At 44.5% G+C, this 27,873-nt stretch overlaps 1 protein-coding gene across 5 annotated transcripts; it reads right to left on the reverse strand.

Moving 5' to 3' along the window:
- Nucleotides 1-975: 975 nt before the first annotated feature.
- PRC1 (protein regulator of cytokinesis 1) lies at nucleotides 976-27,544 on the reverse strand. Of its 5 annotated transcripts, none has more exons than XM_055326261.1 (15): nucleotides 27,412-27,544; nucleotides 17,067-17,199; nucleotides 16,264-16,386; nucleotides 14,044-14,277; nucleotides 13,797-13,967; nucleotides 12,461-12,610; nucleotides 11,788-11,935; nucleotides 10,738-10,874; nucleotides 8,776-8,871; nucleotides 7,126-7,272; nucleotides 6,820-6,930; nucleotides 4,963-5,073; nucleotides 4,045-4,221; nucleotides 3,694-3,735; nucleotides 976-2,126 (listed from the first exon to the last, which is right to left on the reverse strand). In XM_055326261.1, the coding sequence occupies exons 1-15, from the start codon at nucleotides 27,420-27,422 to the stop codon at nucleotides 2,055-2,057; spliced, it is 1,863 nt and encodes a 620-aa protein (XP_055182236.1). In that variant the 5' UTR covers nucleotides 27,423-27,544; the 3' UTR covers nucleotides 976-2,054. The 5 variants fall into 5 exon arrangements, with proteins under 5 accessions (XP_055182236.1, XP_055182239.1, XP_055182237.1 ...); XM_055326266.1 differs by having other exon boundaries at nucleotides 2,050-2,126; nucleotides 3,694-3,732; nucleotides 4,122-4,221; XM_055326265.1 differs by having other exon boundaries at nucleotides 2,050-2,126; nucleotides 4,122-4,221.
- Nucleotides 27,545-27,873: the final 329 nt, after the last annotated feature.

Consider the following 27,873-nt stretch of genomic DNA (forward strand, 5'->3'; position numbering starts at 1 on the left):
ACATAGGACAAATGGATGTAAATCATCTTTGATTTTTAACAAAGGTACAAAGGCAACGGAGTGGAGAAAGAACAGCCTTTTCAACTAATGTTGCTAGACAACTCGGTATCTGTGTGCAAAGAAAATGAACTTAAAGTCATGCCTGGAGCCGGTACCCATACAGTCAAAATGGATCACAGACATAAATCCAAAACCTTTTTGCATAAAAAGAAATTTTAAATTTCTAGAAAACTTTATCTCTTGGGTTAGGTAATGATTTCTTAGAACAACAAAAGCACAATTCAAAGAAAAACAGGGCAGCCCCGGTGGCGCAGGGGTAAACCACCGCCTGCAGCCCAGGGCGTGATTCTGGAGACCTGGGATTGAGTCCCAGGTCAGACTCTCTGTATGGTGCCTGCTTGTGTCTCTGCCTCTCTCCGTCTCTATGAATAAAAAAAAAAAAAAAAAAAAAATCATACAAAGAAAAACAGAGTTCATCAAAATTAAATCTCTGTTCTTCAGAGACACCGTTAAAAGAATGAAGAGAAGCCACAGACTGGGAGAAGACCTATAAAAAATCAAGGTAACAGGACTTGATTGTGTGTTTCACAGGTGTATATACTCTGCCAAAATTTATCCAAGTATACACTTTAAATGTGTTTATTTTCTAAAAAAATAATAATAAAGGCTGTTTGAAAACCAAAAGGCCAGGCAGCCTCACCCTATAAAAGCTAATCCTATTAAAGAAAGATACTGATGCAACCAGAAATTTCCTAGGATTACTTCAGCGCCTTTATATATATCAGGAGTTGGACTTTTTATTTCTCTCATAGTTTTCTCAAAATAAATATTTTAAGTTTAGAAATAAATGCATGGAAGAATATAAAAATCATACTCCTAAAAATTTCTTCTATGTTCTTTTAGTCTTTTCTATTTTCCATAGACCAAACCAACCAAAAAGTGATTGGGGGGGAAAACTCATCATACCACAATGAATTCTTTTGAAAGGTAAGTATACACTTTAATTATTTTCAAGAATATATTTATATTTTTAAAAACAGGACATGTATAAACAGCATGGCTGATTCTGACCAAACCCATGCTGGTAAGCTCTTGAAGAACCACTGGCTGTGCTGACAGTAGTACTGGCACAGGCAGACAGAGTAAGAATAAATAGTGCTTTGGGGAGAGCAGTAGTGATCGATAGGGAAAGTGAAGATGTGGATGCTGTAGCAGGAGCAACTCCCCAGTACTGATATGTGCAAAGTTCAGGTCTCCAGGATAGAAATGGCCCAACCCAACAGCCTCCCAACTTGGCTGCCACCTGCAGGGGGTAGATGCAGTCCAGCACAGTGGGCACAGGGATTGGGGGGGGGGGGGGAACACTCAAGGAACAGTTCAGACAAGCCATGTGTGTTTGTACACACATCCCCACAAAGGGCATTGCACTCTATAACAGAACTGTACACAATTTAACAAAGGAGCTTCTAGCCTCCCTGTCACCTCTTTGGCAGTAGGTCAGGCCATCTCAACTTCTGACACCTATACATCCTCATCAGGAGGAAGGCTATCCTGTGTGGTGGAGACAGAGCTCAGGTGAGAGCAAAGCTATCACATTAGATGAACGTCCCTAAGCAAAAAAGATGTTAATTACCAATTATAAGTGTACAACAAGCCAACATTACTTCACGTCCCATACCCTGAGGATGGGCAAAATCATTTTCCTACACAGTGGTGAAAATGCAACAAAAGCCCTTGATCGTGCTTCAGCAAGTAGAATTATGGGGTAGAGAGAGGAATTAGGTTCCATCTGCTAAAATTTGCACTTACAGCTATAAACTAGGTTTTAATGTTATTTCTTGGGTCAAAACAAAATCAAGTTTTTGAAGACCCGTGAAGCCTATGATGGACTTTCATCTCTAACACTCATTCACTTCTGAAAGTTAGGCGCCCATGGTAGTGGAACCTGTCTATATTTTTAAGCACACCTAAACTCAAGAAAAATCAAGCCACCTCTGTATAATTAGATCTAGTCTAGGCACAGGAAGCCAAGCTGGGTGACTGATCAGGACTTCTCAGGACTGGATGTTGGTCGAATTGAGGATTCGAGAAGTAGCATCAGATTTGGAAGCCTTTGAAAGTTCTCGCTGTTGAAAAATAAATAATGTCAGTGGGAATAATGTCCCTCTCCTGCATGCCCCACCCTTGTAAGCATGAGTTAAGTGTCAGCACAAAGTCCCCTGAGGGCTGTTTGAGACCAACGTCCCTCTCCAGCACAGGTTTTGTTAGAAACACAAGATGAGAGACTTTGAACACCATTCTATTAGTGATAGATTAAGTCTGTGCACATGGACCCTGGGACCCCTTTCCTTAGCCAGTGCATTCTGTTACAACTTCACAGAAGAGAAATCCCTTACATGTCACAACTCTCTTGAGTTGTCAAGCTAGGCAGGCAACAACCTTTGGTCTTTTGAGCCCTTTATAAAGAAAGCAAGGGGCCAGACCATTTATCTACCAATCCCTGGGGCTGAGGGCCTTGTAACCTGCTGGTGATTTGATCTCATGCTGGAGCACATGGAATAGAAGAAGGTAAAGCATGCATGACCATTAGAGAGAGACAGAAAGACGTTAGTAGAGGTCAGGCTACTGGCTTTCGTGCTGCCTGCTGGAGTACCAGCCATAGCAACCAAAACCAGATGAACCTCCCTCCCTAGGTCTTGCCATAAAGATAAACAGGTACAGTTAAGCCCAATATCATCCACTTGGGGTTTGGCTCAGCAAGCAAGCAAAAGAACATGGGACCCTCTGCCCAGCAGTCAGCTAGCCAGAGCGACATTCACTTCTCTAAATAAAATCATACCAATCATGTAATTTGAAAAAAAAAAAAAAGTGCTGTAACATAAAGCTAGTTTCAACGTTCAAAATAAGCTCTAGTCTTGGGCAAGTGCCCTAGTCTCCGTCACTGCAGCACTCACAAGAGTTGGCAGGATGGCTTCAAGGCCATGACCCCACCATGGGTGAAGAGCAGTCTTGCCTCTCAACAGGAAGAGGCTGAGGGAGTTAGGGAAGGGGCACTGCAATTAAGTGTTAGTAAAGACAGAGCAGGTTACTAGGAAAGAGGAGTGCCTGGAAAAACCTCTTTCAGCACTGCACACATATGCTTTAGCAGCTCAATATAGTATAAATAGGTAGAGGCAAGGAAACGAGCATCAGTGAGCTCACAGGAGACAGGAAGTTATGAGTTCAGCCCCAAGGAGTTAGTAAAGCATATACTCCAGGAAATAATCAGCACACAGGCCAAGAACCTCGTGATAGGCAGCACACAGCTGGGGCTCCCCTCCCATGATGGTGCCTCTCCTGCTGGTATCACAATTAGGGAGGGAGAAGGTCTTCTAGTGTGAAATACGTAATAAAAAAAATTAAAAAAAAAACAAAACTTTGCCTGACTTTATGTAGGGCTGAGAATCCAATTCAAGTCTGAACAAGTGATCTTGTTAGTCAGCAGGTTAGGCTGTTGGAACTTGAGTCAAAGTATTTTTAAGGCCCACATTAGGAATTCCTGCTTCCTTTGTAAAAAAACAAAAAACGCTCTATGAGAGTACAGCTGAGATTATTGGTTAGTGTAGCCCCTTGCCCAGACGGGAATTAAGCCAGCAGACGTGACAGATCAGTTTAGAAAATGGACATGGGACATGCAGGGGTTGCCATACAGACCTGAAGCCCAACAGTGGAGCTGTCAGAGAGGGATGGATCCTTCTAAGAACAAAGAATTACAATTACCAAGAACTCCACCAAGAGAGCACCAGGCCAGTGATCAGAGGGTCACCTCCTGCAGCCAGGGAATGGTATTTCTTAGGCAGAAGGATCCAGGTTAAATGTCAAGTTGCTGCTGCCAACTTCCTTAAGTATTCCCTTAAGCCACCCCATGCCATGGTCAAAACAAGAAAGGGATTTTCAGCCTCCAAAGAACTGTCCTAACAGCCTGGGTGCCCTTGGGAAAATACCCACTCTGCCCCAACTGTGTGCTCCCCAGAGACTGGTAGATATTAGGAAAAGGTGAATTACCGCAAACTCAGAATAGGTGCTGGCAACAGAATTAATGCTGAAGTTGCGCTGGAGGGGAGCCAAGGCGGGGTACCCACCGCTCAGGATGCTGCCATTGAGCTCCAGGTTCTCCTTGTTGGCTCCGTTCCTGCCAGCCTGGGGTGTTTTTTTCCCCAAACAAGTGGAAGTGATGATTGGCTGGAGGGAAAAGAGAAATCTGTCCGTCATACTTATAATGACCACAAACACGTGCATGCACATGTGCAAATGGCCAAAGGCTGATACTATCGTTCTATCGTTCTATTATTCATGGGTCTGTAAATCTTCTACTTTTGGTTAAAAAAAAAAAAAAAAAAGAATTCTTAATGATTTGCAGAATTCTTTTTTTTTTTATTTTTTTAGATTTTTAAAATTTATTCATGAGAGACACAGAGGCAGAAACAGGAAAGAAAAGCAGGCTCCATGCAAGGAGCCCGATGTGACTCCGAGATCACGCCCTGAGCTGAAGGCAGAGGCTCAACCACTGAGCCACCCAGGCATCCCGCAGAATTCTTCTTTTGAGCATAGTCCGTAAAATACCTGAAAGACACATTTAGCACATATTCCCCACCTCTTCTTGTGTGAGAGTACCCGACTCTGTCTAGCAGTCGTGTCGCTGGACTGGAACCCACACACTAGGCCAACACTCAGCAGCAGCTGAAGACTAGGCTTTGAACTAAGGCCACAGAATCACATCCCAGTGATTCCCATGATACTAAATGGGGTTCAGAATGACCATTCTGTTTTTTTTTTTTTTCCTCTCAGGTAAGCTAGCTCACTCTCAGCATCTCAATGAAAACAGACTCCAGGGATCTTAGAAATTGGAACCAACAGGTGGGACACCTGGATAAATGGGCTAGAGCTGTGTTGGGGATGTCCTTGTACACAGAGCATACTAACCTTGCTGCCAGAAGGTGGAAGTCGAGACACAGGGGAACGGTAGACTGTCCCCCCAAAGGCAGGCCGGATGCTGCTGTTGGCTGTAGCATTGGACATGGTAGTAGTGTTTAGCTAAGAAGAACAGAGATTACAGAGGTGTGATAACATGCTCAGCAGCCCATCCCTACACCACACTATAAAGAAAGGAATATTAGGGAAGAGTCTAAGATAGGTTTCCATGGTTAAGAGCTTTGAGGACACCTATGGTAAGTGTTCAAAGCCAATTTCTATCTGGATTGAACTATAAAATGGTACAGCTGTTTTGTTTCTGTATCTATCATATTTAGGGATTTACCCAAGAGAAATGAAAGCAGACATCCATACAAATACCTGTATATAAATATAGCCCCAACACCACAAACAAGCCAAGTGTCCATGCACAAGCACAAGCAAATTGTGGTTGAGTCATGGAAGGGAATACTGCTCCCCAATAAAAAGGAGTGACCTACTAAATATGCAACAACATAGGTAAATTTCACAAAAACCATGCTAAATGAAAGAAGCTAAACCAAAAAAAGAATACATTCTGTATAACTGCATTTATATAAAATGTTAGAAAATGCAAACTAATCAGTGGTGACAGAGCAAATCCGTGGCTGCCAGGGACTGTGGGAGAGTAAGGGAACACATAGTGGCAGGAAGAAACTGCGTGCAATAGCTGTGTTCACAGTCTTGACTGTGGTGATGGTTTCGTGATGGTTTCAGAATGTATACATACGTCAAAACTTATTAAAGCATACACTTTATGTGCCAATTTTACTCAATAAAACTAAACTTAAAAAAAAAATAATAAACTCTAGGTAGGGACACCTAGATGGCTCAGTCAGTGGAGTGTCTCTGACTCTTGATTTCAGCTCAGGTTGTGATCAAAAGCATGGGCACACACTCTATGATAAATCTTAAGTAAAATCTAAAAAACACGATGTAATAATGATAGGGAGCTGGTTTAATAAATGATAAGGACAGAAAGTACAGCTAATAATGAGTGTGTGTTTGAAGACAGTTTAATGCTATGAAAAAAAAAAAAATCACAACCAATACCAGGTAGGGAAAAGACAAATTATATGTCATCTCTAGTTTATAAAAATACATTATTTAAAAGCCTTTTTAGGGGCGCCTGGGTGGCTCAGCAGTTGAACATCTGCCTTCAGCTCAGGGCATGATCCCAGAGTCCCAAGATCGAGTGCCCCATCGGGCTACTTGCAAGGGCCCTGCTTCTCCCTCTCCCTCTGTCTCTCTCATGAATAAATAAATAAAATCTTAAAAAAAAACTTTTTAAAACCAGGGAAAACAGATATTTTCAATAATCCTCTTGGAGTTTATTTTAGGCAATTTTTTTTTAAAGTAAACTCTACCTCTAACGTGGGGCTTGAACTCTCAGCCCTGAGATCAAGAGTCACATGTTCTACTGACCGAGCCAGCTGGGCCAGCTGGGTACCCCTGAGGTGATTTTTAAGCTATATGTTATAAAATATAAGCTGAGGAAAGAGAAGGGAAGTAATGCTTTACTCCATTTATCAAAGAAAAGTTTAAAAAATCCTCCCCAAGCTCCTGCTCTAGAGATTAAGGAGTGCTGAATATTCCATTTTCTAAACAAGAAAGTCTTTCACAGAATACCATGGTCACTTGTTGGAGTTCCAGGATGAACCTTTGAATGCTGGGGGTAAGGTATAGTCTTCCATTCATACTTTTAGATGAATCCAACCCAGAAGGTCTAAGAAACCCTTTCTCATCTGTTGGGCAGAAGGCAAAATGTGGCCAAGAGTCCTAGCCTCAGCAACACCCCCCATAAACAGCGGTTCATAGCCTCACGTTTACCTTACGCACTTTGCCAGGCCTGTTAGGTGTCAGGCCTTGCCGCTTGTTGGGGGTTCGGGGAATGCTGCCATAGAGCATCTCTGTCTCTGTCTGCTTCTTGTTCTTGAGTTGCTGTGTGTCAAAGTCAGAGGCAATAGTGATAAATCTCAGGAAGGGAACAAGTGTGAGATGGGACAAAACAGGGCCAGAAATCTAGTGCCAAGTCCCTATACCCGGGGCTACGTCTTCAGCCACCCCACACCCATGACAGAGACCCTGGGCTGTTCACATCCCACTGTCCCCTCGTCCCACACTGTGCTCGCTCACTCTTTCTTGCTTGGCTCGTTCCTTCTCCAGTCGATGCATCTCCCATTGTTCCATCACATACTCCATGAATTTCTGTCCATTCACCACAAATGCCTTCGAATGCTCCTGTTCCCATGTTTCAATCCGTGCCTTCAACTCCTCTTCCAACTGAGACCACAGACAAGGACATGCTAATTATTTCAACTCATTGATATAAAGCCTGAATGAAAGGATTCTCCCAAAGGAAGCCGCCGCCCCAGAGCACCATGAGCCAAACGAACTTCAGGTTGCTAGACCCACATGGGTAGAGGTCAGAGTGACCAGGAAGCAAAGCCTAGGAATAGTTTATTCATAACACATGAAGGTGGGAAAGGGCAAGAACCCATAGTCTAACTCGGGTTTTGGCACCTAAAGCTGGAGGCAGCACTGGGGAAGATGAGCAGCATGAAGTAGGCAGTGTATGTTAAGAGCACCACTATCCGGGTTCCGACCTGATCTACCGCTTATTGACTATGAAAAGGTGAGCAAGTTACTTAAGTTCTCAGGGCCTCCATTTCCTCATCTATAAAAATGGAAATAATAAGGATGTTGTGACAACTAAATGAATAAATAAATGGAAAATATTCTGCAATAGTATCTGGTACTTCATTCAATAAATGCTAACAATTATTATTAAAATAGACAACAGGAGGGGTGCCTGGGTGCCTCAGTTAGCTGGTACCTGCCTTCGGCTTGGGTCATGATCTCTGGGGGGTCTTGGGATTGGGCCCTGTGTCAGGCTCCCTGCTCAGTGAGGAGTCTGCTTGTCCCTCTCCCTTCCCCCATCCCCCCATGCACTCTCTCTCTCTGATAAAATATTAAAACAAGAACAACAACAACAACAAAAAAAAAAAAAACAGAAAAAAAAACATAATGAAGCTCACAGCACTTTTTCAAAAGCTTGCCTATGTTATGGGCTGAATTGTACCCTCCTCAAATTCATGTTTAAGTCCCTACCACCCCCAGTACCTCAGAATGTGGCTTTTTTGGACATACAAGTAATGAAGTTAAAATGAAGTCATTTGGGGAAAAAAAATAAGATCATTTGGGTGGGTCCTAATCCAACATGACTGGTGACCTTAAGAGAAAATATGGACATAGATACATAGAGAAGAAAGGTCATGTTGGGATGCCTGGGTGGCTCAGCAGTTAAGCATCTGCCTTTGGCTCAGGGCCTAGGCCCAGGGTCCTGGGATTGAGTCTCACATCAGGTTCCCTGCTTCTCCCTCTGCCTATGTCTCTGCCTCTTTGTGTTTCTCATGAATAAATTAAAAAAAAAAAAAAAGCCATATGAAGATACAGGGAGAAGGCAAATCATCCACAAGTCGAAGAGGCCTCAGAAGAAACCAACCATATTGATAGTTGATCTCAGACTTCTAGCCTCCAGGATTGTGAAAAAATAAATTTCTGTTGTTTAATCAATCCAGGCTGTGGCACTTTGCTATGGCAGCCATAGAAAGCCAATAAACCGTGATATTCAAGGCTTACACCAGGAAGGCTTGGTATATACTTACCACCCTCGCCTAAGCACTGGAAGAGAAGACAGTTGTGGGGCAAGACAATTCAAAGCAAAGGATATACAAAAAGGTATTTTGTAGCCAAGCACCAAAAACTCTCAGCGGCAGTTATTACCTTAGGAAGTGTTTTTTGAAGCTTGGCTCGTTGCTTTTCTTCTTTTAGAAGATTTCCTCCACGGTTTGTAAATCGACTTGGATCTGAAGCCTTTCTCTATGAAAAATACCTTTTAATTAGAGTAAGCCCTGAGAGAGTCAGACTAGTTACTTTTGCTAAGATTCCCTGTTGTCAAACTAATACATATAAAGGAGACTCTCAGTTTTATGTTCCCATCCATTGTCAGCAGTGAGAAACTGTGGTGTTCTAAGAGAAGAGAGAACTGTGGTGTGAGTACTATGGGCATATGCAAGATCATCCAATGGCATGTAGGAAAAGTACTGTTTCCTTTTTAATCTAAAAGTATGATAGGAAGTGCCTGGGTGGTTCAATCAGTTAACCGTCTGCTTTTAGCTCAGGTCATGATCACAGGGTTCCTGAATCGAGACCCTCGTCAGGCTCCCTGCTAGCAGGGAGTCTGTGGCTGCTTCTCCCTCTCCCTCTCCCCCTGGCTTATGCTCTCTCCTTCTCTCTCAAATAAACAAAATCCTTAAAAAAATAATAATATACGCTTTAACGTGTAATGCACAATGTCATTGGTTCCCTCCCTTGGTTCTAATGTCAAAGATGACTGTCAGTTATAGGGAATGAGACAAGTGGAGGGACAAGGGAGAGGTCTATACACTCAAGAGGGCTTAGGGTGGCACCCCTACTTGCCCACTCACTCCTGGCATATTGACAATGCAGCTTAAATGTGCCCAGTTAAGAGGCTGATAATCTGGTTTTTATGACATCAACACTCACAAAATGGGCAAGTAAAAATGTAAAGTGTTAGGCTTCTTTTCCACTTCTTGTTACTGTATCGTGTATACACTGTATTAACAACGGTATTTAAGCCTGTAATTTGTATATATAAATTAGGTTTACACACTCAAAAAGCAGAGCAGATCATCAGAAAACCAGAAACAATCTTGACAATTTGGAGGCCAAGCCTATGAAGAAATTGTTTCCCATCAAGACCGCTTGATTGGTGAATACCTATAAACACTAACTGAAGGGGATGGCAATTTGTTTCTGATTTTTCCCTAAATACTGGCATGTCAATGAGACCATTCCTTCTTGCTTTCAACCACAAGTTAAGGAGTAGCTGAGGGCTAGAACACCTGTTCTCAAGCAGCTGTAAGACCTCATACAGCTCTCTCCATTTGAATCCTAGTTTCTAGCCTGTGACTTTGAAGGGATTGACTGATTCTCTAACGGCCTCTTCAAGCTCAGAGGGAGTTTCTTCTCCCCTACAAGTCTCGTCTGGCTTATCCAAGTCCCAGCCCCTAGCTCTGAAAAGTTCAGAGGGAAGCTATGAGTGCCAAGTCTGTCAGAAGAAATGGAATTCAGACTATAGAAATGTGCCCTAACACTTAGAAAGGCAACTTTCTAAGAAGACCACGAAGTTGGAATGTAAGCATATTACGAACTACCTGCCCCAACATTCACTATCTCCTTCCTTGGTACGGAGAACCTGAATTTATCTGTGGTAGCAGCTCCCCCAGCCTCCGCAGCAGCTGGTGTGCAGGCAGAGGTGCTGGAAGAGCCCTCAGAGGGGCTGGAGGGTCAATACTCGAAGTGCAACAGTAAGAGTTCTAAAGTGACCTTGGACCTGAGGATAATGTCCACCTCTCAGTGGGTGGGGAGCCATGCATGGGCTGGAGAAGCCTGGGGCACCCCTGGCTATGAAACAGCCATACCTGCCCTGGACTTCCTACATGCAAGGAATGCTACTTTCCTGAAGGCACTGATGGTATTCTTCTGTGTCCCACGTACAAGCTTCACAAATATAGAGGAGTTAGTGGTAATTCAGAGACTTCGTGATAAAGACAGGGTGTGAGAACCCTGGCAGAGAGCAAAGGAGAATGCACCCTGGCTCTGTGCAGGCCAGGCCTTAACAACTGATTATGGACTCCACGGAAACAGAAGCTGGGGTGGTACCTCAAACTCCAAGAAAAGCCTCCAGCTTTCTTCCCACTTCTGGACACCTTCAAAGAGTTCTTTGTGGACCTCATAGTAGTTTTTTAACCGCACAATCTCAGCATCATGGAGCTGGAGCAGATTTTCCGTGTAGTCCTCTGCGAGATACAGACCCAGTAGTTTACAAAAATTCTTCTAGCGTTTAGTAGCCCAATTTACTAGTCCCTCATTTCACCTTCCTTCTTCCTTATAGTAAAAGTGACACATGCAGTAAGTATAGACTGCAGATGATAAAGCCAGCCCTATCACATGATCAACCTGGGGAAGAGGCACTAAGGGCTAAGGTATGGGCTAAGACTCACAAAGCTTTAGGGCATCTCTGACCTTGTTCTAGGTCTCCTTCATATTCTTTCTTTCCATCCTGCTCACAGAAAATGTCTAAAAATTTAGTAGACAATCTCATCCTTATACTCAGTTCAGGCCAGACCAGAATTCCGTTTAGCTCCTGGGAATGAACTCCATGGGCTCAGATGTGGGCTTTGCTATTCACTTGCTACATCCCTCTGGGTTAAGTTGCTGAACATTTATGTACCTTCATGTCCTCACCTCTTGACATGAGGATTCACTGAGCCTGGCATAGAGTAAGCACCTGACAGACGAGCCTCACAACTACAGACTGTGGTGATTTACTATATCAGAAATCAAGAGACCCTTTGCTAGCAGCATCTGCAAATGTTAATTATACAGGAATGGCAATTTATGCTAAAAAGCTTGAAAAGGTGGCTCTATCTGTTCAGTAAAGGAAATACGTGCTGGTGAATGGCTGCCTTCATAGACAAGTGAGGAGGCCACAACAAGAGCACTGTGTTTTGGGCAGCCCGGGTGGCTCAGCGGTTTAGCACCACCTTCAGCCCAGGGCCTGATCCTAGAGACTCGGGATCGAGTCCCACGTCGGGCTCCCTGCATGGAGCCTGCTTCTCTCTCTGCCTGTGTCTCTGCCTCTCTCTCTGTGTCTCTCATGAATAAATAAATAAAATCTTAAAAAAAAAAAATCACTGTGTTTGTACAAACCAGCATAGTAAGGGGCAAAAGCTTGTCTCTGCTCCTGGCTGTAGAAACATTGGTCCCAGTACTGAGCCAGCTCCACTCGAATTGCCTCAATCACTTTCTTCATGTTTTGCATCTTCAGTTCTTCCAACCTATCCACTTCCAATTGCAGCTGTAACATAGAGACTTAGTAAAGGTGCTTGCCATACGTTTGCTTTCACATAGGAAGGCAAAAGTTCAAAAGTCCATGCCCCACACCCCACCCGTTCAAATAAAATTGTAACACAAAGCTACAGAGTTAAATCAACAGTTTTTTTGGAGGTGGAGGGTGGGGAGAGCAAGCATGAGAGCAGGGAAATAGCAGAGGGTAAGGGAGAGAATAGAATCTCAGGCAGGCTCCGTGCTGGGCCTGGGGCTCGATCCCATGACCCTGAGATCATGACCTGAAGAGAAATCATGAGTCAGGTGCTCAACCCACTGAGCCACTCAGGTGCCCCAACAGACACTTTTTATAACACTGATACCATGGGAGCCAGAAACCTAAGAAATGTACACAAAGGAGAGAAGATAAGCTGGCTACGGCCACCCTGGTCTAATGCTTGCCTTAAAAACAGGCTCACTTGAGGCAGACGCTGGTAAAGACAATACACGTGACACTAGTTGCGACTGCTGACCCTTTGCCCATTGGATTTCTTACCGCTTTCCTGACCTTGGCCTTTGATCCAGTCATAACCGTGGCCACAGCTTCTCTCTCTTCTGCAGGTATTTGCAACCTGTCCCAGAGCTCTCGGATCTGAGCTCGCAGACCCTCACACACTGCTTCATTTTGTGATTTTCTCATTTCCAGCTATAGCAAGGAGAGCCAATGATTATGGCAAAGATAGCAACACAAAGGCCAGCCCTGTAGCTTCCTGCAAAGAAATGTCTGGACCCACACAGAAAAGCACTTTTACTAGATTGTGAAGAGGTGTGTTTTCATGACTTGGAACACAAACTGTATAGCTATCATTATGGTAGGATCTGAAACCCCAAGAATTAGGATTTAGATTTTTAATTAAAAAAATTGAACACTGGGCAGCCCCAGTGGCTTAATGCTACCTTCAGCCTGGGGCGTGATCCTGGAGACCCGGGATTGAGCCCCAGTCAGGCTCCCTGCATGGAGCCTGTTTCTCCCTCTGCCTGTGTCTCTGCCTCTCTCTGTCTCTCATGAATAAATAACATATTTATTTTTTTTTAATTTTTTTTTTAAATTTTTTTATTTATTTATGATAGAGAGAGAGAGAGAGGCAGAGACATAGGCAGAGGGAGAAGCAGGCTCCATGCACCGGGAGCCTGACGTGGGATTCGATCCCGGGTCTCCAGGATCGCGCCCTGGGCCAAAGGCAGGCGCTAAACTGCTGCGCCACCCAGGGATCCCTAAATAACATATTTAAAAAAAAAATGAACACTAAGCTCATTCATGACTAATATTATTTCATCTGAAATTTCAATTTCATATTCTTAGAGCCAGAAATAAATGTTAAAAAAAAAGGTTGCATCATTTACTATTTTTTTAAGTGTTTTTTTTCTTTTATTTATTTATGATAGAGAGAGGGGGGGGGGCAGAGGGAGAAGCAGGCTCCATGCACCGGGAGCCCGACGTGGGATTTGATCCCGGGTCTCCAGGATCATGCCCTGGGCCAAAGGCAGGCGCCAAACCACTACGCCACCCAGGGATCCCACTATTTTTTTTTTTAAAGGATTTTATTCATTTATTCATGAGACACAGAGAGAGAGAGAGAGAGGCAGAGGGAGAAGCAGGCTCCATGCAGGAAGCCCGATGTGGGACTCGTCCTGGGACTGCAGGATCACCCCCAGAGCTGAAGGCAGATGCTCAACTGCTGAGCCACCCAGGCACCCCCTCATTTAATATCTTTATCCTCCCTTATTCTTTTAACTTATAGTGCTTATTTAAGACTGAAGGAAAAAACTGTCAAGTTTTTTCAAATCACTGGACACTGGAGATCCCAGACCACAATGTGAGTAGTCATTACCTGCCGAAGCAACTTCTGTAGTGTTGCAATATTCTCAAGAGATAAACAAAAGGCATCTTCATCTTCACACACCACATCTCTTTCAAAGCTTGTGTCTGGGGTGTGATCTAATTCTTCCATACACAGTATGATCTGCCTCTTTATGTTGACAAACTCCTCACGTCTAGATGCCTATAAAAAAAATGATTACAAGTACCTACAGGAAAGTTAAAACCAACTTTTATGAAGTATGAATGCAAACACTTACCTTGGTTTCCCTTAATGTGGCCACGTGTTGTCTGAACTGGTTCAGTTCTTCTAAGCTGGGAACTGAGCTGCTGTCGATGTCATAGTGGGGCATGCAAAGAATTTCACATAGTTCTTGATCTTGTTCTTGAAGTAGTTTCAGTTCTTGTCTTCTCTCCTTTTTCTGTTTTCGCATCAGTTCTACCTGAGTGCGCAAATCCTTTTCTAGCTGCAAGATGGTCGTCTCTCCTTCTTCCTGCAGGAGACAAAGTACCATTGTGAGAAGGTTCCAAGTAGATCTCTTCAAATGAAGAGGACAATGGAAGAGAGCTAGGATGGCAGACTTTTAGTTAAACTCACAAATAAATCAACTCATGGCCAACAAAATATGGCACAAAAGAGAATCTCCTAAAGAAGTCGAGAAAAAGGAAAGGTACCAGGGGCACTTTTGCAAGAGGTAGAAAGTGGCTGGAAAGCTTGCTTTGAGTTTTCAGGGTAGTATATTTAGCTTATAATATGATGCTCATCCTAATAATCCTAAGAACATCACCTAACCAATAAAAATTAATAGTCCTTGCTCTACTCCAACTGATTAACGGGGAGAAAGTGGCAATTATAGGATTTAAAAATTTACACAATTTTATTCAACATTGGTGAACAAAAACTGTCATAATTTAAGGAAAATATATTGGGGTGCCTACGTGGCTCAGTGGTTGAGTGTCTGCCTTCAGCTCAGGGCGTGATCCTGAAGTCCCAGGACCAAATCCCACATCAGGCTCCTTGAATGGAGCCTGCTTCTCCCTCTGCCTGTGTCTCTGCCTCTCTCACTCTGTGTCTCTCATGAATAAGGGAAATATATCACTGTATATCTAACTTATCACCTAATTTCATACTGAAAGTTAAAAAAAAAAAAACTGAAGAAACTATTCGTCTAAAATCTATCTATCTATCTATCTATCTATGATCAATATATGTATATATAATTTTTCCTGTAGATTCCAGGAAATTCCTATGATGTCATGGTCTGAATGATTGCTCTTGGCTGCCAGGTATGAATTATCCTTTACTCTTTGAAGGTGGTCTCCCAGGGGCGCCTAGGTGGCTCAGTTAAGTGTCTGACTTCGGTTCAGGCCATGATCCTGGGATTCAGTCTCACACTGGGCTCCCTGCTCAGCAAGGAGTCTGCTTCTCTCTCTCCCTCTACCCCTACCCCCCAACTCATGCTCTAATAAATAAGTAAAATTGGATGAATGAATGAATGAACGTGACCTCCCTCCCAAGCTGACTCCATCTAGATACCTGGGCAGCTCTTCCTGTAACAGGGAGAGGGACTCAAGAATCTTAGAGCCATGAGGCCCTGCAGTCACAGCTATTCTAATCACTTCCCCAAGCTCCACACAGTTTTTCATTTTTATGATCCCAACACTAGTGTTACTGGTTCTAACCAGGGACACGTTTTGGACCTCTATCCTATCTGTTACTCATTTCATCCTTGCTGGCATCCTCATTCCAGCCTTGCCTTGTGCTGGACCACAAAATACCAACCTCTTAGCCTGGTACACAGATAGTCATGCATGCTTGGAATCTAACTACAGTCTCCAGACACTCCAGCTTTTGAGACATTTCTTCTCAAGTAGCCAGTTTGGCTGGTTCAGTAGTATGCAACTAACTGGGTATGAAAAAACCCAAAAAGGCAGGTTTTTTGGGAACTTTCCCTTGTATCACTAGTCACTTTTGCTTCCTAGGTAATGCTTTTCATTTTCTTTCAGAGAAAGAATAGCATAGTACCATCTGTACCTAGGTTTTCCTTAAAGTTAAAAAAAAATTTTAAGAAGCTTATTTTCTATTGTTTTTTAAGTTTTTATTTATTTACTCATGAGAGATACAGAGAGGCAGACACGGAAAAGCAGGCTCCCCACAGGAAACCCGATGCAGGACTCGATCCCAGGACCCAGGGACCGCGATTCAAGCCAAAGGCAGATGCTCAACCACCAAGCCATCCAGGTGCCCCAAAGAAGCTTCTTTTTAATCAAAGCATTGCAACACTTATTAGTGGCTCCATCTCTCAAGAGGGCAACTCTTTACAGAAGTGAAAGTTACTCTGCTGGAACTAACTAGGTGGTATATTCTCCCCACTTTTTATGGCCAGAACTCTATAAGGAAACTTTTCACCTGCACCCCCAAGTCAGAGTTCCTTCCTAAATATCAGACCCAAGCAGGAGCCAGAGGCCCCACCACATACCTGAAATGGTTCAACGTGTAACTCGCTGCACAGGGTATTGAGCTCTTTTTGACAGACGGATATGCTTTTGATGAGCCTTTCCTTCAGGCTTTCCTCTTCAGCAATCATCATATCCAGGAGATCCTGCGGGAGAGAAAACAGTCCCATAAAAGTATGGGGCCAAAGGGGAAAAAAAACCCAAACCAAATTTCATAATTTCAAATTCTTAAGAAAGGACTTAAACGGAGGGCGGGGTGGGGTGCCTGGGTGGCTCAGTGGTTGCATATCGAAGCCTTTGGCTCAGGTCCTGATCCCAGGGTCCTGGGATTGAGTCCCGCATCAGGATCCCCACTGGGAGACTGCTTCTCCCTCTACCTGTCTCTGCCTCTCTCTGTGTGTCTCTCATGAATAAATAAAACAAGGAAAGAAGGAAGGGAGGGAGGGAGGGAGGGAGGGAGGGAGGGAGGGAGGGAGGGAAAGAAAGGAAAAGAAAAAAAGGAAAAGAAAAGAGAAAAGAATGAACTTAAACAAAAACAAAACCAGATGGTTTTGAGCCTGGGTAGCTCAGTTGGTTAAACATCTGCCTTCAGCTCAGGTCATGGTCTGGGGTCCTGGGATTGAGTCCCATGTTGGGCTCCCTGCTTCTCCCTCTCCCTCTGCCAGCCAGGCTCCCCACTTGTGCTCTGTCAAATAAATAAAATCTTTTAAAAAAACAAACAGGAAGAGTCTATGACATCCTAGTGTCTGTTTACAACTATCTCCAATGAGACATCAGTATCCATACTACTGTCCCACAGGAAAGAGACCAATACTACTCAACTCACCTTGATATGCTTCTTTACAACCTCAGTTCTTTGTAACCGCTGGTCCTCTGGAATCCCAATTAATTCCCAGATTTCCCGAAGGTGATTCAGAGCTTTCTGGAGACATACTATCGACTCTTCCGCCAGCACCTCACTGAAAAGCAAAAGAGAAGCCAGTAACATTAGCCACTGCCTCCAGACTAAAAGGAGGATTTATAGAAACTAAACATACTAGTTTCTCAGTGGCCTCAGGCTAAAACAAATTGAAAACAAGCATTCAGCTTTAATCACTGTTCTCCTAAACACAACATTGGCAAAGCAAAATTCACCATCACCTTATATTGTAGAAATTCAATCTTTTTTTTTTTTTAATTTTTATTTATTTATGGTAGTCACACAGAGAGAGAGAGAGAGAGAGAGGGGCAGAGACATAGGCAGAGGGAGAAGCAGGCTCCATGCTGGGAGCCTGATGTGGGATTCGATCCCGGGTCTCCAGGATCGTGCCCTGGGCCAAAGGCAGGCGCTAAACCACTGCGCCACCCAGAGATCCCCCCCCCTTTTTTTTAAAGTAGGCTCTATGCCCAGCATGGGGCTTGAATCCATGACCCCAGGATCAAGGCCTGAGCTGAGATCAAAGGTCAGATGCTCAACCAACTGAGCCACTCAGATGCCCCAGAAATTCAGTCTCAATGATACTCAGAAGCTGGGATTTATCAACAATTCTACCTATGATAGCACAATACAGAATGATTAAAGAAAAACTAGACAGGGTGTTTTCTGGTTGGATTAGTCAGGAGAACACAGGACTCCGGATCTCAGGACAGTGAGTTCCAGCCCCAGGCTAGGTGTAGAGACTAGTTAAAAAGGAAAGATAAACCAGACAAAATAAACGTTCACCTAACACAAGAGCTTGCTTTGTGAAAAGCTCCTATAAAACTGGCATTTTACTACAATTTTTTGTTTTTTTAAGATTTTTATTTATTTATTCATGAGAGACACAGAGAGAGAAACAGAGATATAGGCAGAGAGAGAAGCAGGCTCCCTGCAGGGTGCCCGATGTGGGACTCAATCCCGGGACTCCAGGATCACGCTCTGGGGCAAAGGCAGAGAGAGGCTCAACCGCTGAGCCACCCAGGCATCCTGCAAATTTTGTTGTTCTTAAGTTACAATTACTGACTTACAGAGTGGCTAAAATTATAAAAGACAAACATCAAGTGTTGACGAGGATCCAAAAATGAGAACTTTCATATACTATTGGTCTGGAATGTAAACTGGTACAACCACTTTAAAAATTGCTGGCAGCTTCCACTAAAGCTGGGCCTGGCAGTTCCACTTCTACATGCAAGTCCAGCAGAAACGTACATGTATGCAGTAAAGACATGCACAAGGGGGATCCCTGGGTGGTTCAGCGGTTTGGCGCCTGCCTTCGGTCCAGGGTGTGATCCTGGAGTCCTGGGATCGAGTCCCACATCGGGCACCCTGCATGGAGCCTGCTTCTCCCTCTGCCTGTGTTTCTGCCTCCCTCTCTCTGTCTGTGTCTCTTATGAATAAATAAATTTTAAAAAAAAAAAAGACATGCACAGGAATGATCAGAGCAGCACTACTCATAATAGCATAGGAGTATAAATAACCCAGGGGTGCCTGGGTGGCTCTGTCGGTTAAACAAATCTGCCTTTGGCTCAGGTAATGATCTCAGGGTCCTGGGATTGAGCCCCATGTTGGGCTCCCAAGCTCAGGGGAGAGCCTACTTCTCCTTTTCCCTCTGCCTCTCCCATTACTCATGCTCTCTCTCTCACTCGATCTCAAATAAAATCTTAAAAAAAGGAAAAGGGTAGAAACAACCCAGATGTACATCAACAGAACAGACAGTACATTCCTACAATGGAGTAACACAGCAATGAATACACAACATGGATCAATCTCAGAAACATTATGCTGAACTATGCCAAATGAAAAAAGTCAAGTCCAAAAAAAAAAAAGAAAAAAGTCCAAAAAGATTACATACTATGATTCCGTTTTATGATATTCTAGGAAAACAAAACTATAGTGAAAGAAAGCCTGGGGTCAGAGCAGAAGATCAACTGCAAAAAGGCCCAAGCAAACGTTTTTAGGGTGATAGAATGGTCCTAGTTCTTAGTGATTACCTAACTGAACACACAAAAAAAACAAAATTCAACAGTACAAGTAAAATGAGTCAATTTTACTGTATATAAATTATACCTTAATCTTAAAAAAAAAAAAAGAGAGAGAGAATGGTAAGGGGCCGCCAGAGTGACTCAGTCAGTTGGGTGTCTGACATTTGATTTTCAGCTAGATCTCCAGGTTGTGAGATCAAGCCTTGCCTCAGGCTCCCGACTTGGAACTGAGCCTGCTTAAGATTCACCCCTCCCTCTGCCCCTCCCTCCTGCTTGCTTGTGCATTCTATCAAATAAAACCTTAAAAAAAAAAAAAAGGAGGTAAAACAAAACATGGAAAAACAAAAAAATTTGAGGAAGAAAAGGAAATATAGTTTGGATGAAAAAGGCAAGATGAGCATCAAGAATAGACATTTCGGGCAGACCTGGTGGCTCAGCGGTTTAGTGACGCCTTCAGCCCGGGGCGTGATCCTGGAGACCAGGGATCAAGTCCCATGTTGGGCTCCCTGCATGGAGCCTGCCTGTGTCTCTGCCTCTCTCTCTCTCTCTCTCTCTCTCTCTCTCTGTCTCTGTCTCTCATGAATAAATAAATAAAATCTAAAAAAAAAAAAGACATTTCTCCAAAGAATATATATAATAGCCAATAAGTATGTGAAAACACACTCAACATCACTAGCCACTGGTGAAATGAAAATCAAAATCACAATCACTGTGTGATTCCATGTATGTAAAATTCAAAACAGGCAAAACTAAGGTATGCTTTCAGAAGTCAGGGTGGTGGTCGCCATTGTCTTCGGAGGTGGTAACCGGACAGGGCCAAAAGGAGCATTGATTAGAGGTGTGTGCTGACTGAAAATCTACTGAGTTTTGCACTTAGATTTATGCACTTTTCTGTACGTTATTCTTCAATTACAAAAAGTTTTAAAACATTTTTATCTGAAATGCAAATTTAACTGGGCACCTTGTATTTTATCTTTAAAAAAGTTTACTTTAAAAATGATAACTATTAGTCTGCTGCACATAACACTCACAGAACAGAAATTTTCTCTCCTTTCATAGATACAAATGGATAACCAGGACACTGCTCTGGCACCAGAGAAACTAGAATGTGGATATGCTTTGCCACCAGTCAGCAGTGAGGCCTAAAACAAATCACTTAAGCTCTTCTTGTGAGGGGACTACAAGCTCTCATTGGCCTCCTTTGTGCCTCAGGGTCTATTTGGAGGTTCAATGAGCCACCAGCCTAGATCTCCAACAACAGCAGTTTCTTCATACGTTTTAATATTTTCATATCTAAGACATTTCTCTAGCCAAAAAGTCCCAATTTAAACGTTGCCTGTCCTAGATGAAGAAAAGTTTTGGCACAAACACCAGTTGCCTATACCAGATGGCCACCCAGATAAAGTGTTTTTAAAGAATCTACTGTACTCCATTTTAGAAATGTTAACGGGGGCAGCCCAGGGGGCTCAGCAGTTTAGTGCCGCCTTCAGCCCAGGGTGTGATCTTGGAGACCCTGGATTGAGTCCCACGTCACGCTCCCTGCATGGAGCCTCCTTCTCCCTCTGTCTGTGTCTCTGCCTCTCTCTCTATCTCTCATGAATAAATAAAATCTTAAAAAAAAGAAAAAGAAAAATGTTAATAGGTAGTTAAGGCATTTATTTAGGTACACCTGAGTGGCTCGGTGGTTGAGCATCTGCCTTTGGCTCAGGGCGTGAAGCCAAATTCCCGGGTTCGAGTCCCACATTGGGCTCCTTGCATGGAGCCTGCTTCTCCCTCTGCCTGTGTCTCTGCCTCTCTCATGAACACATAAAAACTTAAAAAAAAAAATAAGGTATTTATTTAATTTCAATTAACTTTTGTTCTAATCTCAATTAAAGTTCAACCACAGAGCTTCCCCAGGCACTCCAATTTTTAAGACAAAAAGAATGCATGAATCAAAATCCTAATCTTTGTATTTTATTAAAAATAACCTACAAGACCTAATCTGTGGTCATAGTCCATCTGAATGCAAAACCCTGGTGTTAAACCAGACCAGCCTGGGGCACTGCTCTGAGGGTCACTATTTCAGGGAGTGCTCTATAGTCTCTTCTAGTCTAACTGGCCCACTCTACCCTAGCCAATATCCATAGGACAGATAGGTTCTCTGGAAAACAAAATCCAATCAGGCCTCTGCTAAATTACTCCCTTCAAAGTTTCCCATTGCCCTCAGGAAACAGTTCAACCATCTTCAAAGGAAAGGCTTTCTAAAAATCTCTCCTGGGGAGCCTGGGTGGCTTAAATTGGTTAAGCAACTGCCTTCAGCTCAGGTTATGATTCTGGGGTCCTGGGATCCAGTCCCACATCAGGCTTCTTGCTCAGCGGGGAGCCTGCTTCTCCCTCTTCATTTACCCCCCACTCATGCTTGCTCTCTCTCTAGTGCTCTCTCTCTCAAATAAATTAAGTTAAATTAGAATAAAACCTCTTTCCAGGTTTGTCTCTTAATCTCTCACCCCTCACTCCCTAATATTCCAGCCAACTCAACTTTTGAGCATTCCCCGGACAGGCCCCTCACTCAGCCAACTACTGAACTCAGTTGTCCATGCTGCCATGCTTCTATACATTACCTTCCACCTGCCATCGCCTTCTCTGGACAGCCATGGATTCCTCATCATAATTTCCTCCATCACTGCCCCCATCCACACTGTAGATCATAGACTCAAGGGCAAGGACTGCCAGATCTTATCCATCTTCGTTTTACTAGACCCTAATGCACAGTGATTATTCAATAAATGTAAAAGGAATGGCCTTAAGTTCCTGACAAAGGCTCATTATGACTTACTTCCAGCTACTTTCGGTTTATAAGCTCTCACATACTGACAAATAGGTTTATAAAGCAGTGCTGCCAAGCTCTGTAAAACCTTCAAGAGGGTAAAGTGATCATTTTTCTACACAATAAAAAACTAACACAATGGGAAAAGAATCTGAATAGACATTTCTCCAAAGAAGATCTATAATGGCCAATAAGCATGTGAAAACACACTCAACATCACTAGCCACTGGTGAAATGCAAATCAAAATCACAAAGAGATACCACTTCCCAGGCACCAAGATGACTATAATTAAAAAATGTTAAAAGAAAAGACAGCAACAAGTATTGAGAAGGATGTGGAGAAAACAGAAGCCTACATACACTGCTTGGGAAACACAAAATGGTGCAAATATCCTTGGAAAACAGTCTAGCAGTTCCTCAATTGAACAGTTACCATTTAACACAGAAATTCCATTCCTAGGTATTTACCCAAGAAAAATGAAAACATGCCCACACAAAACTCATACAAATATTCAAAAAATTTTTAAAAATTTTTTATGATAGTCACAGAGAGAGAGAGAGAGAGGGAGAGGGAGAGGGAGAGGGAGAGGGAGAGGGAGAGAGGAGAGAGAGAGAGAGAGAGAGAGAGAGAGAGAGAGAGAGAGGCAGAGACACAAGCAGGCTCCATGCACCGGGAGCCCGATATGGGACTCGATCCCGGGTCTCCAGGATCGCGCCCTGGGCCAAAGGCAGGCGCCAAACCGCTGCGCCACCCAGGGATCCCACATACAAATATTCATAGCAGCATTTCTACAATAGACAAAATGTAGAAGCCACCCCAAATAGCCATCAACTAATGAATAAGGTAAATGTGATATACCTATCCAATGGAATCTTATCTGGCAATAAACCTGGAAAACATTATGCCAAGTGAAAGAAGCCAATCACAAATGACATTATCACAGGATTCCATTCATAAGAAATATCCAGAATAGGCAAATCTATAGAAACAGACATAGATTAGCCGTTGAATGGACTGGGGTGTGAGGACGGAAGAAGGTGGGAAAAGGGACTGACCTTTTAATGGGTGTGGGGTTTTGGAAGGGATGATAAAAACATTCTAAAACTGACTGTGGTGATAACTATACAACTCTACGAATATACTAAAATCCATCAAATTGTATGCTACGTGAAAGGCAAGAAATCATTTAAAAGACCATTTGAGGGGATCCCTGGGTGGCTCAGTGGTTTCGTGCCTGTCTTTGGCCCAGGGTGCGATCCTGGAGTCCCGGGATCAGGTCCCGCGTCAGGCTCCCGGCATGGAGCCTGCCTCTCCCTCTGCCTGCATCTCTGCCTCTCTCTCTATCATAAATAAATAAAAATAAATCTTTAAAAAAAAAACAAAAAACATTTGAGATCTTTTCCAGTCCAGTGACAGATTCTTGAGACTGGAAAAATTAGACCTTTTTATATCTGTTTGTGTCCTTTGAGGGAGGTATTTTTTAACTATCTTCAGCTTTCCGGTGATACATTATAAGAACAAAAATCTCCATTTTTTTAAATCTTTTTTTTAAGATTTTATTTATTCATGAGAGACAGAGAGAGAGAGAGAGAGAGAGAGAGAGAGAGAGGCAGAGACACAAGCAGAGGGAGAAACAGGCTCCCTGTGGGGAGCCTGATGTGGGACTAGATCCCAGGATCACGACCAGAGCCCAAGGCAGATGGTCAACCACTGAGCCACCGAGGTGCCCCAAATCTCCATTTTTTTAAAAAAGATTTTATTTACTTATTCATGAGAGACAGAGAAAGGCAGAGACATAGGCAGGAGAAGCAGGCTCCCTGCGGGGAGCTGGATGTGGGACTCAATCCCAGGACCCCCAGGATCACAACCAGAGCCAAAGGCAGACCCTCAACCACTGAGCCCCCAGGCGTCACCTAAAATCTCAAATTTGTACCTTTTAGGAAATTACCTGAATCTATATGCAATATATAATTGCACCAAGAGCATCACTCATAGAAAATGCACGGCGGTATCCTACAACTTTTTTGAAACATTACATTATTCATTAAAAAAATACTAGAGGGGGGATCCCTGGGTGGTGCAGCGGTTTAGCACCTGCCTTTGGCCCAGGCGCGATCCTGGAGACCTGGGATCGAATCCCACGTCAGGCTCCCGGTGCATGGAGCCAGCTTCTCCCTCTGCCTGTGTCTCGGCCTCTCTCTCTTTCTGTGACTATCATAAATAAATCCAAAAAAAAAAAAAAAAAATACTAGAGGGGCGTCTGCCTTTGGCTCAGGTAATGATCCTGGAATCAAGCTCTGCATGGGGCTCCCTGCTAAATGGGGAGCCTGCTTCTCCTTCTCCCTCTGCCATACCCCATCCCTTAGTTCTCTGGCTCTGTCAAATAAATAAAATCTTAGAAAAAAAAAAAAAAACTACATGAAAGTTCATTATATGTAAGATGCATTTAAGTGTTGGGGATTCTGCACTGACGTCTTTGCCCTTTTGGAGTTTACATTCTAATAACAACAGTGATAAATAAGCAAATCTTACATTAAATCATAGTAAGCGCTATGGAGAGAAATCAAGTAGTGAAAGGGGTACTAAGGTATAGGAAAGGGGAGTTGCAGTTTTTAAAAGATTGGTCAGGAAAGGCCTCCCTGGGGTGATCTCTGAGCAAAGGCCTAAGGAGGCAAGGAATCAAGCCATGGAACATGTGGGGCAAGAGAGATCTAGGTAGAGGAAACAGCAAATGCCAATGCCTGAGGTAGGATGGTGCCTGGTAGGTTCCATAAAGAGCAAGGACTCTAGTATGACTGGAGTACAGTACAGTTAGGACTCCAGAGGCCTTTGAAAAAGGTAGAGGCTTTTACACTAAAATATGAACTCACTGGAGGATTTTGAATAGAAGATAGGGCATGGAGCTTTGTGGCTCCTGTGTTGACAATAAGTTTCAGGAGGCCAAGGCAGAAGCAGGAAGACCAGTTAAAAGGCCAGTGGAGGGCAGCCCCGGTGGCACAGCGGTTTAGCGCCGCCTGTAGCCCAGGGTGTAATCCTGGAGACCCGGGATCGAGTCCCACATCAGGCTCCCTGCATGGAGCCTGCTTCTCCCTCTGCCTGTGACTCTGCCTCTCTCTCTCTCTGAATAAATAAAAAATAAAATCTTTAAAAAAAAAAAAAAAAAAAAAGGCCAGTGGAGGGGATCCCTGGGTGGCACAGCGGTTTGGCGCCTGCCTTTGGCCCAGGGCGTGATCCTGGAGACCCGGGATCGAATCCCACGTCGGGCTCCCGGTACATGGAGCCTGCTTCTCCCTCTGCCTATGTCTCTGCCTCTCTCTCTCTGTGTGACTATCTAAAAAAAAAATAATAAAAAAATAAAAAAAAGGCCAGTGGAACACAAGAGATAATGGTGGTGACCTGGACCAGGGTGGTGGCAGTAGAGCTGGGGAAGAGTCAAATTGTCTTTTGAAAGTTAAGGCTAAAAAAAAAAAAAAAAAAAAAAAAGGAAGTTAAGGCTAATCTTAGGAATGAAAGAGGTATCAGGATGATACAAGAATCAGAATAAATGTTGTCAAGGGTGGAACGTCTTTTAAGTCTCTGAAAACTACTGGAAAACTAGATTTATTAATTCCAAATACCCATCTTCCAACTGGCCCATTAAGATTTTTTCAAGTAACAGAATCCAAGGGGTGGTTAACCTTTTCATTTTAACAACTATCTGCAGAGTGCTTTTAGTTAGTGGTCCACCTATCCACTGGAGGTTAGTGGTCCATTTGCTGTACAGATAATTGGTTCTTGGTTTTAATTGGACCCGAGATCTACAAATCTCATGTCCTTTAATTCTGTAAAAAGTAATTTGGCTAAATTTTTTTAAGTTTGTATTTTAATTTATTCATAAGAGACACACAGAGAGATAGAGAGTAAGAGAGAGGCAGAGACAAGAGATAGGCAGAGGGAGAAGCAGGCTTCCTGCAAGGAGTCTGTTGTATCCCTTGATCCCAGGACCCAGGTACCACAGGTGCTCCTAATTTAGCTAACTTAATTAGTAAACATATCTAAGTTTTTCAATTAAGTCACAAACCAAAACAAACTGCAGATTATGGTTTTTTTTTGTTTTGTTTTTGTTTTTTGTTTTGTTTTTAATAGAAGTAACAGCAGCTACTAGGCAGCCCTGGTGGCTCAGTGGTTTAGCGCTGCCTTCAGCCCAGGGTGTGATCCTGGGGACCCGGAACGAATCCCGCGTGGGGTTCCCTACGTGGAGCCTGCTTCTCCTGCCTGTGTCTCTGCCTCTCTGTGTCTTTCATGAATAAATAAATAAAATTAAAAAAAAATAAATAACAGCAATTACTGACATTAATTTTAAAACCCTGGCTGTTGGGCCACCTGAGTGGCTCAGTGGTTGAGCATCTGCCTTTGGCTCAGGTCGTGATCCTGGGGATCCGGGGTCGAGTCCCGCATGGAGCTCCCTGCATGGAGCCTGCTTCTCCCTATGCCTGTCTCTGTCCTTCTCTCTGCGTCTCACATGAATAAATAAATAAATAAAACCTTTAAAAACAAAACAAAAAAAACCCTGGCTGTTTTTACAATGGTACCATGGTTTGTACTCATTTTCCATTCTCTGGAAGGCAAGCCACCTGAAAAAGAACGATGAGAATTCGAAATCGGGGAAGCAGCAGCAGCTTCTACAGCCACAGAGTGATCAGCCTGACCAGTAACTACCAACCAGTAATGAATCATCTCAGTGCCTCACCCACCGCTTTCAGAAAGTAGGGCTAACGTTTTCACCACCCTTCCCACAAAAGCCCTATACCCTTGGTATTATTATTTTAGAAGACTGACATCTCTGCCCTTTTGGAGTTTACACACTAACAACAACAACAAAAGTGACAAAAAAGCAAACCTTCCAGGAAAGGGCAGTAAGTTGCTACGGAGGGAAAAACGGAGCAGAGACCGGTGAAGGGACAGCGGACATTGGGCGTGGCGAGTGACTCCTTAGTGGAGTTTCTGGACTCCCAAGGGAACCCGGCTCCCTGTCCACGTCGGGGACGTTAGCGCGGATCAACGACCTGACGGCGTTATTTAAAGAGAGGCGAGGGAGCGGCCCACGAGGAGCGGCTGCGCCGGTGCCGAGCCGAGAGGCAGCATCTGAGAGGCAGGCAGGCGGGCGGGCGGGCAGGCGGGAGGGCCTCGCGGACACTTGGAGCGTCGGGGCCTCCCGGGCGTCGGGGTGGGGGGGCCCCCGCCGGGCCCGGGGCACTGCAGGCCTTGCCCTGCCGCGCCGGGGCCCCTCGCACCTGCGCCAGCTCAGCGCCACCCAGCCCCGCCGGCCGCGCCCCGGCTGCACTCGGCGCCGGTTCACGTACCCCCCCGCGCCCCGGGGCCGCCTCGGGGCCCCCGCTCCCGGGCCAGGCGTCGCTCCCTCGACCCTCCCGCAACCCGCACCTCCTCCTCATGGCGGACGCTCCCAGCAGCCGACCGTCGAGGCCCCAGACCTCCTCCACGCGGAGCTGAGCACAGCAACAGCGCACAGGCACCACAGTCCCGCTCCAAGCCGGGGCTCCGAGCCGTTAGCTCTCCGCGGAATTTCAAATCGAGCCCGAAGGCGGAGCAGCCCAGCGATTGGCGCCAAGACCCGTCGCTCCTCGCAAAGCCCCGCCCCCTGGCGGCCGCGGGCGCGCACTGCGTCCTGACGCGCGGCGACTCTGAGCTGCGGTTCCCGCGGTGGGCGTGGAAAGCGATGGCTCGCCCGCTGACGGCGGAGGTCGCTGTCTGCGCATGCGCCGGGTGGAGCCGGCCCGGAGGACGCCCCGGCCGGAGGGACGCCCCGCCCCGCCCCGCCCCGCCCCGCCCCGCCGGGGATCCTGCCCAATGCCCACCCCACCCGGTCCCGCGCAGTTAGGTTTC

Source organism: Nyctereutes procyonoides, unplaced genomic scaffold (genome assembly GCF_905146905.1).
Source record: "Nyctereutes procyonoides isolate TBG_1078 unplaced genomic scaffold, NYPRO_anot_genome, whole genome shotgun sequence".
Classification (NCBI taxonomy): domain Eukaryota; kingdom Metazoa; phylum Chordata; class Mammalia; order Carnivora; family Canidae; genus Nyctereutes; species Nyctereutes procyonoides.

Coding starts and splice junctions, on each gene's coding strand:
- PRC1 (XM_055326261.1), bottom strand. Junction 7,273..8,775: donor TTCAAAAAACACTTCCTAAG/GTAATAACTGCC, acceptor CTGTGGTCTCAG/TTGGAAGAGGAGTTGAAGGC. Junction 5,074..6,819: donor GGCCTGGCAAAGTGCGTAAG/GTAAACGTGAGG, acceptor TGTTCTTCTTAG/CTAAACACTACTACCATGTC.